Here is an 18,878-nt window from a genome sequence, read left to right on the forward strand (position 1 = left end):
GACTAATAATAATAAAAAACTATAATAATAATATTTTCATTTCATCATCGTTGCAGGGGTAGAAGAAACGTAAAGGCCTTGCTTCATTTCATTATCATTGCTAGAAGAAACATAAAGGGCGCATAGATTTAGAAACAAAAATCACTTTAGTGTAATTGAAGCACAATCAGGAGCAAGCGTCGATAAAGAAAATTATACTAGTTCTTATGAGATATGAAATATTATTTGTAGGTTTGTAATTATATCAGTCATAAATTTATACACATAATATTTATAATTATATATAACTAATATTTAAAAATTAAATTAATGTTTATTAATTATTATATCTATATATATATTATTTTTTAGTTATTATATATGTAATTATCAAGTTAACATAAATATTTTTAAATTTTTTTATGATTGAATTTGAAAAAATAGTTAAAATTTTAAATTAATTTATTCAATTGATAAATTTATTCATAACATTCATAAATTCATATACCTAATATCTATAATTTTATATTAATAACATTAAGAATTTCATACTCATAATTTTTGATATAATTTCATACATATAATGTCTATAATTAATAAATTTTTATAATTAATATTACCAAATTTTAAATTATGTGTCTTATTGTATTCTTCAAATTATCTTATATGTGCACTAATAGATCATGATTTTAATTATTTTAATATTTTTATTTAATATTTATATATATGTTTTTTTGTTAATTTTAATATGATGAGTTAATAATTACTTTTAAAATTTTATTTTTTAATTTTTGTTTATATTATATTTTTTATTTTTTAATAGTCTATATGTAAAATATGAGTTGTAAAGTAAAAATGGTTAAAATTTTTTAGTTTAATATATATCCATAATTTTATATGTATAATATCTATATATAATTTTAAATACATAATATTTATAATCAATGAATTAGTGTTAAATTATTACTTATTATTTTATTTTGAGTCAAAAACTAATAATTTTAAAAGTATCTGAATTTTAATAAATAGAGACCAATCAAATTTGACATATTTTTATTTTTTGTTAAATATATTGAGGTGATTTGAGTTTTTTTAGGATTAAAAATATCAAAATTTAAAATTTTTATTTAAAAAAATATAGAATTATAAATATATAGTAAAAAATAATTTTTTGAGATTGGATTCACATTAAATTTAAAATTGATTTTTGATATAATTAAATGAAAAAATATAATTATAAAAAAATTAATTATATCAATTAAATTAATAAAATAATTTATACTCTCTTATCAATATAAATATTATTAATTATATATTTTTATTTATTGTCTATAATAATATTTTAGCTATATAGTATTACTCTACTGTATATTACTAATTTACTATGCACTTTGTAGTTTTACCTTGAAAATACGGAAACAATATATTGAAATTTACTCTTCTAAACGTAATTTATGTATATTTTGTATCTTAAGCTTTTAAGATGCTTGCTATTTAATTTAATATTCTGAGAAGATAAAACTTTATTTGAAAAAAAAATATTGGACAACTATACGTACCTTTTTCTTTTGACAATTATCCTTTACGAAAAAAAAGTATGATTTTTATCTTATTATTTATGATGTTTAAAAATATTTTTAATATTTAATTTTGTTTAATTTTTTTTTTAATATTTTTTATTTGTATTAAAATTATCTTAAACATTAATTTTATGTAAAATTTTAGGGACAAAATTAAAAATTTTTAAGAATAGTTTTGCATAAATTAAAAATATTATTGACAAAATTAAATAAATAAAAAATGTTAAAAAAAGTTAAATAAAATTAAATGTTAGAAATATTTAAAAATTACAAATATTAAAAATAAAAAATATATTTTTTCTCTCCTTTATTAATAGATATAACAAAATTGTCATATAAAAAGCTAGTTAGAAATATAATTATTTATATTATTTTTTTTATCAACTTAAATTTTTGAGAAAGATTATATCATGACGTATCAAAATTTCTATGACTGAAAAATATATAATTTAATCTTTGTTAAATTTCAAAAAGAAAAAAAGAAATAACATACATAAGATAAATAAAAGAATAAAAAATTATAAAAAAATTAAATAAATCCAAAAAAATATTATTTAAAATTATCTTAAAAATATAACTATTTATATTATCTCTTCTTATTAGTATAATTTTTTTAAGAAATTATATCACGACAAAAGTTAATAAAAATATTCTTTACACCGTTCTAATTAGTATACTAAAGTACTATTCTTCTCTAGAATATACTTAAAAGTATACTATTCTTTCGTATTTGTGAAGCAAAATGCTTTATTTGATTCAGAAACTATTTTTTTTCTCTATTCATATATTCTAGAAGCATATAAGAATTGATTTCTAGTTATTAACAAACGTTTTTCTAAACGGTATACATTAATTGGGAGGCTCGTTAATTAATAATATAGTGCACACTCAAATTAAACCATTGTACGAGCCACTAGCTAGTTAGGCCAAAAGTTCAGAAACATAAAGCATTTCAATTTGATGATCAGGGACCTCATCAACCACATCCTACTTGGTAGAGACTAAATCTATATTCACAAGGGAAGATACCATTGCATCGCTGATGACTAAGCTTGAAGACAATTTTTATAGTTTCAACGAAGAAGGAGAAAAAAAAATTGAGAAAATTTATTACTCTCTGATTAGTCAGACATACATATATTCTTGGTCGTTGGTCAGCAAATGCAGGTAATATATAGATTTATTTTCAAGAATTATGGACACCCATTGAAAAAAGTCAATGAACTGCGTGTTTAATAAAGAATAAATATAAACAAATTCATTTTTAATTAGTAATATTTGTTATTTTAAAATATAAAATTAAAATTAAAAATTAAAAATTTTAATTTATATTGACTAAAATAAACTGACCCACAAATTAAATTTATTTAGTAATTCCACCTTCGCTAAATCAGCATTATATCATGCTTGAATACATAGTAGAAGATAGAGGATGTGGACGTATTTCAGAATCATCGGGATCAATGACTGGAGATATTTTTAACATTTTAGTTGAATTATTGATGAAGACCCTGAAAAAGATTGCATAAACGGACGACACTATGAGGAGGCATAAACTATAAAGAACAAGAAGAATAAAATACTAATACGATTATAAAAAGAATAAAAGTATAATAATAGTATATAACTTACAAGCCATCATTCCAAGACTTTCAAAGAAAGACAGAAAAAATCAACAAAGGAGAAAAAGAGTAGAGTTGACTGGGATTTATGTTTGACGATTGGATCCCGATCCACGTGGCTTAGTTGCATGACGTAGAAAAATATGGTGTAAGGTTAGGTTGTGCCAGCAAGGGCATGTAGAAAAAATAAGCACAAATTAAAAGCCTTTGGCCATTGAAGAGAGAAAAATTAGAGAGCCATACGGTGAACGGCATTATTGATAGGTCCCGTTGCGTGCGCTTCTAAGCAAACTCACCGATACTTTTCACATTGGAATCATCACAATTAATAACTTAATTAATCCAAAGTTTTTATTTAATTAATTATGTGCTAATTTGCAAGATATATAATATTCACACATATTCTTAGGTTATTTCAAGTTTGTTTGCTTGCTATTTTCCTTAACTTGTTTAATTTTTAGCGGTTCAAACTTCAAACTTATTCAAACCCTTTTTCTCTCTTGTTTCAAACCCAGTTAAGACCGACAAATCAGTGATGTTCACCACTCACCAGCGTCTATATTAATTAAGGATATAAAAATTAGGGTTTTGAGTCCTCTTTTGCGTGTTTTGTCCTCCTTTTATTGTGGTTCCATTTCTACTCTGTTACGTGCCATTGTCATCCATTTTCTAGTTTTCTTCTTTATAATAAGTAGCGGGGGAAGAATATAAGAAAAGTGACGTCATTATATTTAAATTCCGCAAATATTTTATATATTTCAAATCTATATCAATTCATGGTGCACCTAATTATTGAATTTAAGTATTTCCATTTCTCTTATTTGATCAAGCAATATAAGTAACGTGTAAATATGTACTTTTCCTACTGGTGATAAATAAAGTAAAGTACGTATATATACTAATGTATGTTGTCCAATTTTCTTACATAATTATTAAGTTAACGCCCTTTTTGGTTTATCATATACTGTCGTCAGTGTTTAGTAACATGCATATGGGCCTATATGTCTTCCATATGTTTTTATTTCATTTAATTCACTATCCTGTTCTGAATGAGTGGAAGAGTAACATGGGAAAAAAAAAACATAAAATTAGTAAATAAGATCGAATATTTACTATGAAATTATTAAAAATTATTGCTATTAACCAACTATGTATAGTTCTTAATATTTAAATTTATTTTATTATTATATGTTCAATACCAGACAAATGATGCAACAAAATATATAAATAAAAAATAAAAAATGTGTATAATTAATTTTTTTTGAAAATTACAACTACTTTTTGTTATAAGGAGATTACAATAACACTTTCTTTTAACAAAAAGAGGATACACATCTTTTTGTAATCTAGAAGAAAATCTCTCAAAGAAAATACTCTTTATGTAACTCAGTGTTATTATTATTATTCTTATATTATTGGATGAATTGATTGAAATGAATCAAGAAAAAATTCAATTTATAAGTGAGTCTCTTTAATATAAATCATCCATCAATTAGAGGTATATAATTCTTCTCTTTTTCAACCATTAAAATTTTATAGTTATAAACTAGGATTGTTTATTAACTTTCATTTTATTTAGCTACTATTTATTTATTTATTTATTTTCTAAAATTAACTTTACTAATTTTCACAATCTCTCGCTTAAAGCTAATTTTAGTAAAATTTTTAAAAATTCATGATGCTCATGTATTCGATAGGCCATATGAAAATTTATACCATTCAAATTTTTTTAGTGTTGATCGATTTTGTCATGATATCTGCTAGATTATCTTTAGTGTGAATCTTCTACATATCAACACTACTCTCTTCTTCTACTACTTTTCAAACAAAGTGATATTGTACTCTAATGTGTTTTGTTCTCAAATAAAAGACAGGATTCCTTGTAATGTGCAAGGCGCTCTGTGTCCCACTTGCTCCCATTTTGTATTTGATCTTCAGTGGTAGATGCAAGGATGGTGGTTTTATCCCGTTTGCTCCCAGATGCTGACTCTCCATCGCAAGATGTGGCCGAACACTTAGACCTTTCTGGATATTATTCCTCCAATAAATATGAATCCCTCTTGAGAGATGCGCGCACACAGGGACTATCCAGGGTTAGTTACTAGACATGTCGAGTTTGGCTATATAACCGACGGATAAGCTTATTAGCCATATGGTAGACATGCATCATTTGTATTTGTGTGTATTATTTGGGTGTGTATCTTGTATTTGGTTTGTCTAATTGAATAATTGTATCTATCTGTTATTTGATCTAATTGCTCTATCTGTACTCTCTATTTGTGTATGCTTTGTATTGTTTTGTCTATGTTTGAAAACTGAGAGATCTCTCATGTTGACAGTGGTGATGCTGAGGGTTGTTCCTGATATGGTGATGGATGATGAGGTAGATTGGATTTGGTATTACCCTGATACTCTAGATTTATGTATTGGATGGCTAGGAATGAGCGATGTAAGTTGGTTGGGTAGGAAGCCCTTAGACATGCCCTTGGTCTCTTCTCTTTTTAAACGACTTATTTTATAGATTTGTAAACTAAAAAAGATTCTTTACGACCTTTTTGAAGTAAGATTTTTTATAAAGCTTTTTCAAAGTGTATTTTAAAAAGAAACTATTTTTGTAATGAGATTTTTTCTATTTGCAAGTATATTCTTTGCTTTGATGGTATTTCCTTCCTTACTGAGAACCTGCGAGGATGATGTTTTCACCCTCCTACAGATTTTCTTTTTTAGTGTTAGGTTCAGAAAGCTTTGGCGCGAAACCACAACCGAACTACAGAGCTATATGTATTGTATTTGTATTTTCTATTTTTTTGAATTAGTTGAGATTTTTTTCTCATCATTTGTCATTTTGGTTTACAGAGGGGTAGGACTTGTATTTGAGAATTTTTGAATAAGTCTATATATATAATACTATGTGAATATACTTATGTGATTAAGTGGTTTAAAGTAAATGCTTTTCGCTTTTATAATTAAAAAATCCGACTGTATTTCACAAATACTCAATATTAAATAAATATAGTACTAAATAAAAAAGATCAGAGGTAGGTAACACCTTGACTTTTAGTGCGATCATGAGGTGCTAAAAATTAGGGTGCTACACTCTGACTGTCACAATACACAAGAGTCTTCTATTGTTTGTGGCCGAATCCTCTATTAATCTTTGGCTCCAAATAGCTTCCTTGCGTGCTTGTGTAGCTTCCATATATTCAGCTTCTGTAGTAGATAGAGCTACAACAGTCTATAACTTAGATAGCCAACTCACAACTCCTCCTGCAAGTATGAACACATATTCTATAGTAGATTTTCGTTTATCAATATCACCTGCAATGTCTGAATCGACATATCCATTGACAATGAATTTTAATCCTCTAAAACATAATGCAACAGTCGAGGTTCCTTTGATGTATCTTATGTAACACCCTACCACACAGAGCTTTACGCTTAAGTCGTAAAACAGAGATGGTGTATTATGACCTCTAAAGTTATATGTGTGTGTGTGTGTGTGTGTGTGTGTGTGTGTGTGTGTGTGTGTGTGTGTGTGTGTGTGTGTGTGTGTGTGTGTGTAATAATTGAAAGAATATAATATTCAAGGAGTCTTGAAGGATAGTTGAAGCAAGATCGTGAAATTAAAAGCGCAACGTTCGGAAACAACATTTACTTGCGTATGAAGAAAGTATATATATATATATATATATATATATATATATATATATATATATATATATATATATATATATATAATAAGAGTAAAGAGTTAAGGATACAAAATATTCAAGCCCCGACCTCAGGCTGCGAAGCTAAGGCTGGTCAGAGAATATTTTCATACATACATATAAAATCCGAGTCCCAAAATACACAAAAACGAACCTTATTTCTCCATAAAACCTCTATGAGGTGCAAAAGTAAAACAAATTTATAAGGAGAGTCTATACATATGAATATATCTAAATAGAACAAAATATAATATCCAAAAGTCCCACTTCGCTGCAGAGAACTCCAGTCGCCTAGTGGGGTGCCTCTCGACCTGCATCTAAAAACACAAATATCTTTATAAAATGAGAACTAGAGGTTCTCAGCATGGTAATGGTGTCGCATACGTAAGATATAAGGTCCCGAGAAAACCAGAGGCAATCCTAGAACTCCGACACTCAGATTATAAAACTTAAAGATTTAAAATGGAAACCATAAACGGGGTGATCCTATAAGGTTCTTAAACTTAAGCAAACCCTAACTAAAACCCTCCATCCTCCGCCTTCCTCCAATCCTTCAACTCCGGTGGAACCACACAGACAAACAAGCAGACAATGGCAAACATAATTAGAGTACAAGTAATGCAGGTAGCAAGTATAGCAATTAGGCATACTAATTCACAAAGGTACTCCCAATTAATGCACAAACAAGCAAATCAAACATATGTATATGATGTGTGCCTGTCCTATGGCTGATGAGTCTCATCTGTCGGTTATAAAGCCAACCCGACATGTCATTGGGGGACCTTCCTGGGGTGTTAAAGTGCCCGGTCACCTCTTGCGATGTAGTGTCAACAGAGTATTGAGTCTCAACTTGGAACACGTGGTGGCAGGCCACTGCTCTTACCCAGAAAAACTCGTAGCTCAGATAAAAGAAGTGCATATGCCACATTATCATTCATATTCATTCATAATCATTCTTTATGGCCATAAACATCACATATACATCATATCTCTGCACTTCTCGTACATAATTCACCATATTTCAGGCTTACTTCTTTTCTAAATTACCCTTTTTCATAGCTTAATCTATTCACTATATTTAGGACTAATAATTAGGATTTAAAAGAGTAAAAATAGAGGTTTAGAGGTTTAAAATAATGTGTAAAATACAAAAATTTAATTTGATGAAAATAGGGTCCCGCGTATGCAAACCATGTTCCGTGTACGTAGGAGTGAATTTTTCCCAACTCGAATACGCACCCCTTGTCCGCGTACGTGAGTACACTGGATAGAGGCGTATGACCGCGTAAGCGGCCGTGTTCACGCATACGCGAGTGCCTTATTTGGCCCATGTCACGTACACAAAACTTGCTCGCATGCGCAAGGGTACCAAACAAAAGCGAATGGCCGCGTATGCAGCCGTAAGCCTGCGTATGTGCCACCTTCATTTTTCTTAAAAACTGGTAAAGTGCATATTTCATATTTTACATCTCCGACTTCTGATGTCCATAATTTTCTCTACAAAATTTTGTTTTTCACAAAATTTATACCGTTTTAAAGCTTTTGAAACTATCTTTAACTTGAAACAAATTTCATTCTAATGCAAAATTTGAGACTCCAGTTATGGACCGTCAAATTTTGTTAAAATCAAGTTTTTCATCTAAAATACCAACCTCTATTTCTACCACATTTTCCAACTCAAACCAACACTCCAAGTTTCAATCAACACCAAAACATACCAAACCACATATTATTATTTTATATTTACATCATACACTCCCATACACAATTTCACCAAATTTCAACTCCCACCATTCATATTCGACACCACATTTATACTCAAGCATTAATATATCATTGTTATTCATAATAATCATTATTTCATCAACCATCCACCACATCCACTTAACAACAACGTACCTAATACCCAGATCAAACAACACATAATTCAATAATCAAAACTACCAGTGGTACACCAACATATGATTCATCTTATTTTGTGGTCGTCTAACCTAAATTTTTACAAGACATTATATATTACATACGAGAAACCAAAACCATACCTTGGCTGATTTTCTTGTATAGCCCAAAGACAACTCAACTAAGCAAGTTCACAAGCTTCACCACCAAAATTCAGCATCCAATGCTCCCAATCAAGCTTGCATCTCCTCAATTATGCTCTAAAAATTCATATATACACTACCTAATACATATTTCACATTTATATACCAAATTTCAATACCCCAACACATATAAACAAGGTTAGTAGGGTTTACGGGTCCTTTTCTTAACCGTGCATGAAGTCAACAAAAAGTCGCTAATTTCTCAAGCTAATCGAATCCTATAACATCAAAATCAAAGATCTCAACACCTCACAATATTGAATTTTTGAAATTGGGGAGGAGAATATTGAAAATGAAATTGTGACCTCCTTATCAAATTGAGTATTGGGATTTGTAAAGCTTGACGCTGCATTCGCATGGCCGCAAATGGTGCGACGATCGGAGCTAGGAGTAGCAAGATATAAGAAGGGGAAAATGTTATCATTATTATTTATATATTATTGGATGAATTGATTGAAATGAAATAAGGAAAAACTCAATTTATAGGTAAGTCACTTCTAAATGAATCATCCGTCAATTAGGGGTATATAATTCTTCTCTTTTACAACCATTAAAATTTTATGGTTATAAACTATGATTGTTTATTAACTTTCATTTTATTTAACTACTATTTATTTATTTTCTAAAATTAGATTTACTAATTTTCACAATCTTCTACTTAAAGCTAATTTTGGTAAATTTTAAAAAATTCATGTTGCTCATGCATTCAATATGCCATATGAGAATCTACACCATTTAAATTTTTAAGTGTTGATTGATTTTGTCATGGTATCTGCTAGATTATCTTTAGTGTGAATCTTATACATATCAACCTATGATGCACGGACTTTGACACGACCCGGGACACGCCGACATATGAATTATAAAATTTTATAAGATAGGGAAACACGCATACATATAAAATATAAAGTATTTTTTAAATAAATCATAATGATAATTTATTGATCTTAAAACATAAATTAATTTTTTTAATTATTTTTAATGTCTTATTTTAATTATATAAAGTATTAAATTTTTTTAATAAATAATAATATATGCTATTTCTAAATTTATCTTAAGAATACATGTTAAGAATAAGATTGGACATGTTGACACGTGATCATATTTAGGTGTGTCCAAGTGTGTCCAGAGAAAAATTTTTTATTTTTTATAAGACAGAGTTGGACACAACAGACACGCGTGTCAGACAAGTGTTGGTGAGTGTCGTGTCCGAAATGTGCCCAACACGCGGACACGGCAACTCAATAAAGTGTCAGTGCTTCATAGATATCAATACTCCCTTCTTCTACTACTTTCTAAACAAAGTGATATTTTACTCCAATGTGTTTTGTTCTCGAATAAAAGATAGGATTCCTTACAATGTACAAGGCGCTCAGTATCCCACTTGCTCCCAGTTTGTATTTAATCTTCTGGGATAGATGCGAAGATGGTGGTTTTATCCCGCTTGCTCTCAAATGTTAACTTTCCGTCGCAAGATGTGGCCAGACACTTAGGCCTTTTAAGATATTATTCCTCCAAGAGATATTAATCCCTATTGAGAGATGCGCACATGCAGGGACTGGCCAGGGTTAGCTACCAGACATGTCGGGTTTGGCTATATAATCAACAGATGAGCTCGTTAGCCATAGGACAGACACGCATCATTTGTATTTGTGTGTATTGTTTGGGTGTGCATCTTGCATTTGGTTTGCTTAATTGAATTATTGTATCTATCTGCTATTTGATCTAATTGTTCTATCTGTACTCTTTATTTCTGTATGCTTTGTATTGTATTGTCTATGTTTGAAAACTGAGAGATCCCTCATGCTAGCAGTGGTGATGCTGAGAGTTATTCCTGATGTGGTGATGGAGGTTGAGGTAGATTGGACTTGGTATTGTCCTAATACTCTAGATTTATATACTGGATGGATAGAAATGAGCAATGTATGTTGGTTGGGTAGGAACCCCTTAGGTATGCCCTTAGTCTCTTTTCTTTTTAAACGATTTAATTTATGGATTTGTAAACTAAAGAAGATTTTTTACGACCTTTCTAAAGTAAGATTTCTTATAAATCTTTTCCAAAATGTATTTTAAAAATAAATTATTTTTATAATGGGATTTTTTCTATTTGAAAGTATTTCTTTGCTTTGATGGTATTCCCTTTTCTACTGAAAACCTGCGAAGACGATGTTCTCACCCCCTACAGATTTTCTTTTTCAGTGTCAGGTTCAAGAAGTTTTGGCACGAAGCCGCGACCAAACTACAGAGCTATATGTATTTGTATTTTCTGTTTTTGGTTTAGTTGAAAATTTTCCCTCTTCATTTGTCATTTTGGTTTAAAAGGTGTAGGACTTGTATTTGAAAGTTTTTGAATAAGTTTATGTGTATAATGCTATGTGAATATACTTATGTGATTAAGTGGTTTAAAGTAAAGACTTTTCGCTTTTATAATTAAAAATCTATTTGTATTTCACAAAGGTTCAGTATTAAATAAATATAGTACTAACTAAAAAGGGTTAGAGGTAGGTAATGCCTAGACTTTTAGTGCGATCATGAGGTGCTAAAAGTTAGGGTGTTACGCTATGACTTTCACAATACACAAGAATCTTCTGTTGTTTGTGGTCGAGTTCTCCATTAACCTTTGGATCCAAATAGCTTCCTTGCATGCTTGTGTAGCTGCCATATATTCAGCTTCTATAGTAGATATAGATACAACAGTCTGTAACTTTGATAGCCAGCTCACAGCTCCTCCTACAAGTATGAACACATATCTTATAGTAGATTTTCGTTTATCAATATCACCTGCAAAGTCAGAATCGACATATCTATTGACAATGGATTTTGATCCTCCAAAACATAATGCAATAGTCGAGCTCCCTTTGATGTATCTCATGAACCTCTTAATATCAATCCAATGCTCTTTATTTGGATCTACCATAAATTGACTCACTACCGTAACTGTTTGAGCAATATCTGTGCTTGTACAGATCATGGCATACATAAGGCTTTCCACCACTGATGCATACAGTACTTGAGACATTTTCATCCTCTCTGCTTCACTACTAGGGCATATACCTGAGGATAATTTAAAATTCATAGGAAGTGAGATTGAAATTGGCTTACATTCTTGTATGTTGAAGCGTTGCAAGATCTTCTTCAAATAATTCTTTTGTGATAGCTAAATCTTCCTATCCCTTTGTCTCGAATGATTTGCATACCTAAAATCTTATTTACTGGTCCCACGTCTTTCATATCAAACTCCTTAACCAACTGTGCCTTCAATTTTTGGATTTGATCTTTGTTAGGACTTACCACTAACATGCATCCACATACAACAGCAGAATAATAAAATTATTATCATTAGACCTCTTGTAGTAGGTACAATGATCTGAAGTAAGTCTGTAGGATCTAAGGCTAATAATGAAAGAATCAAATCTCTTGTACCAACATATTGGCGCCTGCTTTAGACCGTACAGAGATTTAGTTAACATGTAAACCAAGTTTTTTTCCTTTTTCTTAAAAATTTTCTGATTGGAGCATATATAACTCTTCTTCAAGTTCTTCATGAAGAAAAATAATCTTTACATCTAATTACTCTAGATGTAAATCAAATGCAGCACACATAGTCAAAACTATTCTGAAAGTAATTAGTCTCACCACTGAAAAAAATATTTCATTGAAGTCAACACCTTATTTTTTTAGTATATTTTTTAAGAACCAATTATGCACTTGAGTTTAGAAAAATAAATAACAAAATTGATGATGGCGAACATATTGAATTTGGGTTAATAACTCAAGTGAGTGTGATGATGTTAATTTAGTGTGCAGGCCCAAATTGTTTGTTGCAGCCCAAACTTATAAAACCAAATAATCCAAAGCAGCTGAATGGAAAATGAATCAGAAATCCAGTCCATTAGTCTTCAAGCAAAAGTAAAACAAAGCTAAATTAAGTCCAACGTGTGTTCATTTCGGGTGTTGGTTAGATATGAATGAGAAATTCACTTTTCAATTCAAACATCAAAGTAGAAGAAAGGAAAATCTAATCAAGGAAGCTAATGTTAAATCAAGTGAATTAAAAGCAAGCCAAGCAGAGTTTAGAGAAGTTAAAGGTAATTAGTTTCCTTTAATATGAAACTTGCTTCACATTTTTTCCTTCCCCTTGCACCACCATTTCGGGCAAAATAAAGAAAGTGGTGGCAAAGTCTCTCTGCTGTGAATCAATGGTTGGAAGTGTTTCTTGGAGGTAAAGCATAAATCTAAGGATTTAGATTTTGCTAAGCTCTTTAAAAACGATAAATCTTGTTGCTGCTATGTCTGCTATGGTGCTGAGCCCTAATTCCAAATCCCTAACTTTTTGAATTGATTGAAGAAAGAGAAGAAGAGATTTTAGCTAGCTCAAGAATCAAGAAGTTGACTTTCTAAAGGAAATTCTATAGCCATGGGCTCAAGGAAGATAAAAAAGGGAAAATGCTTTTCATTTGAAGATAACGAGAGAGAATCAGAATCTGAGTTTCATTGAGAGCTTTCACGTGAGAGTTCAATGTTTTGGACAGTGTTTCTATATCAAAAAGACATTCTGCCAAGATAGGGAGCTTCATCAAAGGGAATTGAATTCGGTTCAACTTATAGCGTAAAGACTGTGAATCATCATCTTCTTCATGGTTTAATGTTTGTATTTTTATTTCAATGTTGTACCTTTTTTTTGGATTCAATCCATGGTAAAAGGTAAGAAAGAGAGACATTGAAAAAAAAACCATTGAGAGAAAAGGTTGACAGAAATACTTGGAGAGAAAAATCAAGAGTGATTTCAAATTTTTTTTTGTTGTATTTCTATTTTGTGTCATGTACCTGAGATGTATCTCTTGCTAAGTTGGGTAAGCACTTAGTGTCTAAAGTCTAGGTAGTTACATAGCTAATTCAAGTTTATGTTGAACTTTGTGTATCCCAGATAGGATTATGTTGAGTCCTCAAAAATTGATGTATGTAATACTTGAAAAGATAGTGAAAATTCTACCAACGTTATGGTGGAGACTGCATGTAGGTTGTATTGCATTTGACAACTGAATCAGGATACATGCCTGTGTCATCTTCTTCTTCTTTGCTCAGATCCTGTTTTAATTTTTACGATTTATGAGACAAAACAAAATTATCTCCTGCATAATCATATATGCAGACCAAACAGAAGCTATGTTAAAAGTTTTGGTTTGAGGCTTTATTAATCAAGTTTTAAAGAAGGCCATAGATTCAACTTTCCTTCTCTATGCCATCAAGAAGCTTCAATTACTATCTCGTTTGATCTTGTAAACCCATTTGTTACCAATGAATTTTCAACCTGTTGAAAGTGCAGCAAGTTTCCAGGTATGATTTCTATATAATACCTTAATTTCTTCTTGCATTGTTGTTATCCACATAGAAATGTCTGGATTATGCATAGTTTCCATAAAAGTTATTGGCTCTCCATCTTCTGTCAAAAGATAACATGAATCATGGCTTGTCAAAATATAATTTGAGTGTCATGATGGTGTTTTCTTTGTCGAGTGGATCGACGAATTTTTATGTCATGGGCCTCTGCTTCTTATTTTTTATGCTCTGGTTCTGCTTCAGAAAGATCACCTTATCTACATTTCTCATCTATTTGAATGGTGGTTATTTCTTTAATAGTGATGTCATTTTCTTGTTCTCTTTTGAATCCATCTTCTGCAAATATTACATCTCTGCTGACAACTATCTTGTGGAAAGTGGGATCTCATAGGCGATTCCCTTAACTCCATCAGCATAACCCAAGAATATATATATTTTCTAGACTTTGGGCCCAATTTTATTCTTTCTTGAGAATTGTACATTAGGTACACAAGACAACCAAATATATATAAAGAAGAATAATTATGTGGTTTACCTTACCACATTTTCATTGGTGTCTTCAATCCAATTGCAGTTGATGGTGACTATACTGATTTATCACATAACAGGTAGTTTTAACGACTTCTTTCAAAAAAGACTTGGCTAAAATTATAATTTGCAACATAGCTTGTGCTCTTTCTAGGAGATTCATATTCATTCGTTCTGCTATATCATTTTGCTGAGGCGTATATGCAACTAAGAATTGTCGTTGAATACCTACTTGCTTGCAAAATGTTAGAAAATTGCTATCGACATATTTTCTTCCATTATTCATTCTTTGAGAATTATAACTTTTCTCGATTACAAGGAGATTACAATAACGCTCTCTTTTGACAAAAGGAGAATACGCCCCTCTCTGTAATCTAGGAGAAAACCTCCCAAAAAAAATACTTTCTATGTCAGGAACGGATATATGGGGGGCAAGTTGAGGCCTGGCCCCCAGCTTGAAAAAAAAATAGTAGTCAAAAGCTCAACCCAACCTAAATAAAATATAATAATTTTTAAAATTTTTAAAATTTTTTAAATCGCTAAAACTAATTCTCTTTCTTCACGTTTCCTAATCCTCTTGTTTCCTCACGAGTCACGCGGCGCCCTCACTAAGTCACTATCATAGTGTCATTGCCATTCCCATGGTAAGTGTCTAGTAAAATTTGCAATCATATATTCATATCAATTAAAGCAAGAACACAAGGTATTCATTTTATTTTTAAGATTTATTCTCTTCTCTTATTTTTTTATTTTATTTTTTAATAAAATTGATAGTGATTTAGTGAAAAATTATTATTATTGATATTTAATTAATAAAAAATACTTAGATTTTATTTATTCATATAAGCATATAATTATTTGAGTTTTTTTTTTCAGGTAAAAAGAAACTAGAACATTTTATGATGAAAAAGTAAAGTAAAATTGATGCAATTTTTAAGAGAAAAGTTACTGATAATGTTGGAGTTCAAACAAGTCAACCCTCTAATCTTATTTCAGAAGAAGTTCAAGTAAGTGAGTTCTCTAATCTTACTCAAAATACACATCAATATGAAACCAAAGTACCAAGATTAGAAAGAGGTGTTGATATATCTTTACTAGAAAGGGGTCTACGAAAGCGACGTCCAATTTGACAGTATAATGTCAATGAACGTAATAAGATTCGTAGAGCATACATAATAGCTGGGCCATACCAACCAACAAATATTAGCTATTCAGCTTCTGGTAATAACAATCATCTTTGATATTTTCAATCTTCTTGGTTTAAGAAATTTTCAAGTTAGTTAGAATATTCACCAGAAAAAGATGCTGCTTATTATTTGCCTTGCTACTTGTTTGGTAAACATTATGGTGTCGCCATGATGGAAAAAATGCATTTTCAGAGTCATGATTTAGTAATTGGAAGAAAGTAAATAATGGGGTAAATTGTGCATTTGTATCTCACGAGGGTTCTACTCCTAATTCTCCCCATAATTTATGTGTGAAATCTTGTGATGATTTAATGGCTCAATCTAAGCATATAGACAAAGTTCTTGATAGGCATAGTGATAAAACTATTGCAAATAACCATTTAAGGTTAAAGACATCTATTAACGCTATTTGATGGCTTGCATTTCAAGCATGTGCATTTAAAGGCGATGATGAAAGTTCTAGATCTTTGAATAGGGAAAATTTTATTGAGTTAATTAAGCTTTTAACTTCCTGTAATCAGAATATTAACAATGTTGCTCTTGAAAATGCTCCTGGAAATGCTCAATATATATTTTCCGATATTCAGAAAGATATATTGCATATCTTTGCTAGAAAAGTGCGTGCAACAATTCAAGAAGAAATTGGTGATTCTAAATTTTGTATAATTTTTTATGAAGCAAGAGATGAGTCAAAGCGAGAAAAAATGTCTGTGATTTTGAGATTTGTAGACAAGTACGGTTGTGTTCAAGAAAGATTTTTTGATCTTATACATGTTTCTGATACATGTTCTTTGACATTGAAAACAGAAATTTCATCAATTCTTTCTCGTCATAATCTTAATGTCCAAAATCTTAGGGGACAAGGGTACGATAGAGCTAGTAATATGCGTGGTGAATGGAATAGATTGCAAGCTCTATTTTTGAAAGATTGCCCTTTTGCTTATTACATTCATTGTCTTGCTCATCGATTACAATTAGCACTTGTTTCTGCAGCCAAAGAAGTTTGTTATGTTCATTAATTCTTTTCAAAACTTACACTAATTGTGAATGTTGTGACTATTTTTCCTAAACGTCATGATCAGTTAAAGGTTGCTCAAGCAAATAATGTTGCAAACTTAATTGCCAATGGTCAAATTGTGACAGGTAGTGGACTTAATTAAATTGGTACTTTACAAAAAGTTGAAGATACTAGATGGGGTCTCATTTGAATTATGTACGTAGCTTGTTATGAATGTTTGATGCTACTTGTGAAGTTTTTGAAAAAAGTACTGAAAAAGGTAATTTCTCCACTCATGGTGATGTTAGTACTGCTTATGATGCTATCACATCATTTGAATTTGTCTTTGTTTTGCATTTGATGATAAATATTTTGGAAGTTAGTCATGATCTTTGTCATGCTTTGCAACAAAAAAATCAAGACATATTGAATGCTTTTACTTTGGTTTCTACTACCAAGACTTTAATCCAAAGAATGAGAGAATCAAGTTGGAAGGATTTCATAAAAGAAGTTATATTATTTTGTGAGAAACATGAAGTTCAAGTTCCTGATATGAATGCATTGCATATTCCTAGAAGAGGCCGAACTCGCAAAATTATTGATCCAATTTTAGTGGAGCATCATTACCGTGTTAATTTATTTATGGCTGTAATTGATACACAATTGCAAGAGCTTAATGGAAGATTCAATGATAATATGGTGGAATTGCTTATTTTAAGTTCAACTTTAGATCCCAGAAATAATTATAAGTTCTTCAATGTCAACAAAGTATGTGAATTAGTAGAACGGTTTTATCCAAGTGACTTAGCTTCAGTGACCAAAAGAAATTTCACATTAGAATGCAAGTTCAACATTATGAACTTGATGTTCCTAATCATGTTGAATTAACTAACTTGTGCACAATTTCGGAGTTATGTCAAGGATTAACAAAGACAGGAAAGTCTTTAACATATCATTTGATTGATCGTTTGATTCGCTTGGTATTAATTCTTTCTGTTTCAACTGCTACAACTGAGAGATCTTTTTCAGCTATGAATTTTGTGAAAAATAGACTCAGAAATAAAATGGAAGATGAATTGCTTGCTAATTGTCTTTTGATTTATATTGAGAAAAAGATTGCTGAAAAATTTGACACATATTTTATTATCGATGAATTTTATGATATGAAGAATCGACGCGTGTATCACTTCGTCAGTAAAAAGTACACATTTTTTTGTACTTTAAATATATATTCTCTATCAGTATATTTTTATAATACATCTTACATTATAATTTATTTGCATATATTTTTTTATATTTTATATATTATTGGCCTCCCATGATAACATTTTTGGATCCCTCCCTATTCTATGTAAGTCAATATTACTATTATTCTTGTTAGATCAATTGATTAAAATATATTAAAAAAATTCAATTTATAGATAAATATCTTTAGTATGAATCATCTGTCAATAAAAATATATCATTTTTTTTGTTATATTATTAAAATTCTATAATTATAAATAAAAATTATTTTTTATCTTTTATTTTATTTAACTATTATTTATTTATTTATTTATTTATTAAAATTAACTTTACTAATTTTCACACTATACATATACTAAGTATCATATTCTAATTTGACTTGGACATCAGACGATATTTGAGGTTTGCCGATGATATGATGCTGTCCATCAGTCCATGACCAACCAATTTCACATTGGTTTTCTAGTTATGAGGAAGTAGGTTCAGGCTTTAAATTAGGTATAGTAGTTTGTTTAGTATGTAGTAGTAGTATTTTTCCCTCCTAGGGATCGGAGCTTTCAATTGTTAACAGCTTTAATTTATTTTCCA

The 18,878-nt window shown here is 30.0% G+C and overlaps 2 protein-coding genes across 2 annotated transcripts; one reads left to right on the top strand and one right to left on the bottom strand.

Annotated features, from left to right (window-relative positions):
* Positions 1-11,547: 11,547 nt before the first annotated feature.
* On the bottom strand, positions 11,548-12,293 carry LOC140184019 (secreted RxLR effector protein 161-like). Its single transcript, XM_072234299.1, has 2 exons — positions 12,191-12,293; positions 11,548-12,047 (listed from the first exon to the last, which is right to left on the bottom strand). Exons 1-2 carry the CDS (start codon positions 12,291-12,293, stop codon positions 11,548-11,550), a joined length of 603 nt encoding a protein of 200 aa, XP_072090400.1.
* Positions 12,294-14,291: 1,998 nt separating this feature from the next.
* On the top strand, positions 14,292-17,933 carry LOC112794532 (uncharacterized). The gene is made up of 5 exons (XM_025836527.1): positions 14,292-14,330; positions 16,570-16,693; positions 16,856-17,049; positions 17,131-17,191; positions 17,302-17,933. The coding sequence occupies exons 1-5, from the start codon at positions 14,292-14,294 to the stop codon at positions 17,931-17,933; spliced, it is 1,050 nt and encodes a 349-aa protein (XP_025692312.1).
* Positions 17,934-18,878: the final 945 nt, after the last annotated feature.

The sequence above is a fragment of the Arachis hypogaea genome, chromosome 4 (assembly GCF_003086295.3).
Source record: "Arachis hypogaea cultivar Tifrunner chromosome 4, arahy.Tifrunner.gnm2.J5K5, whole genome shotgun sequence".
Taxonomy (NCBI): domain Eukaryota; kingdom Viridiplantae; phylum Streptophyta; class Magnoliopsida; order Fabales; family Fabaceae; genus Arachis; species Arachis hypogaea.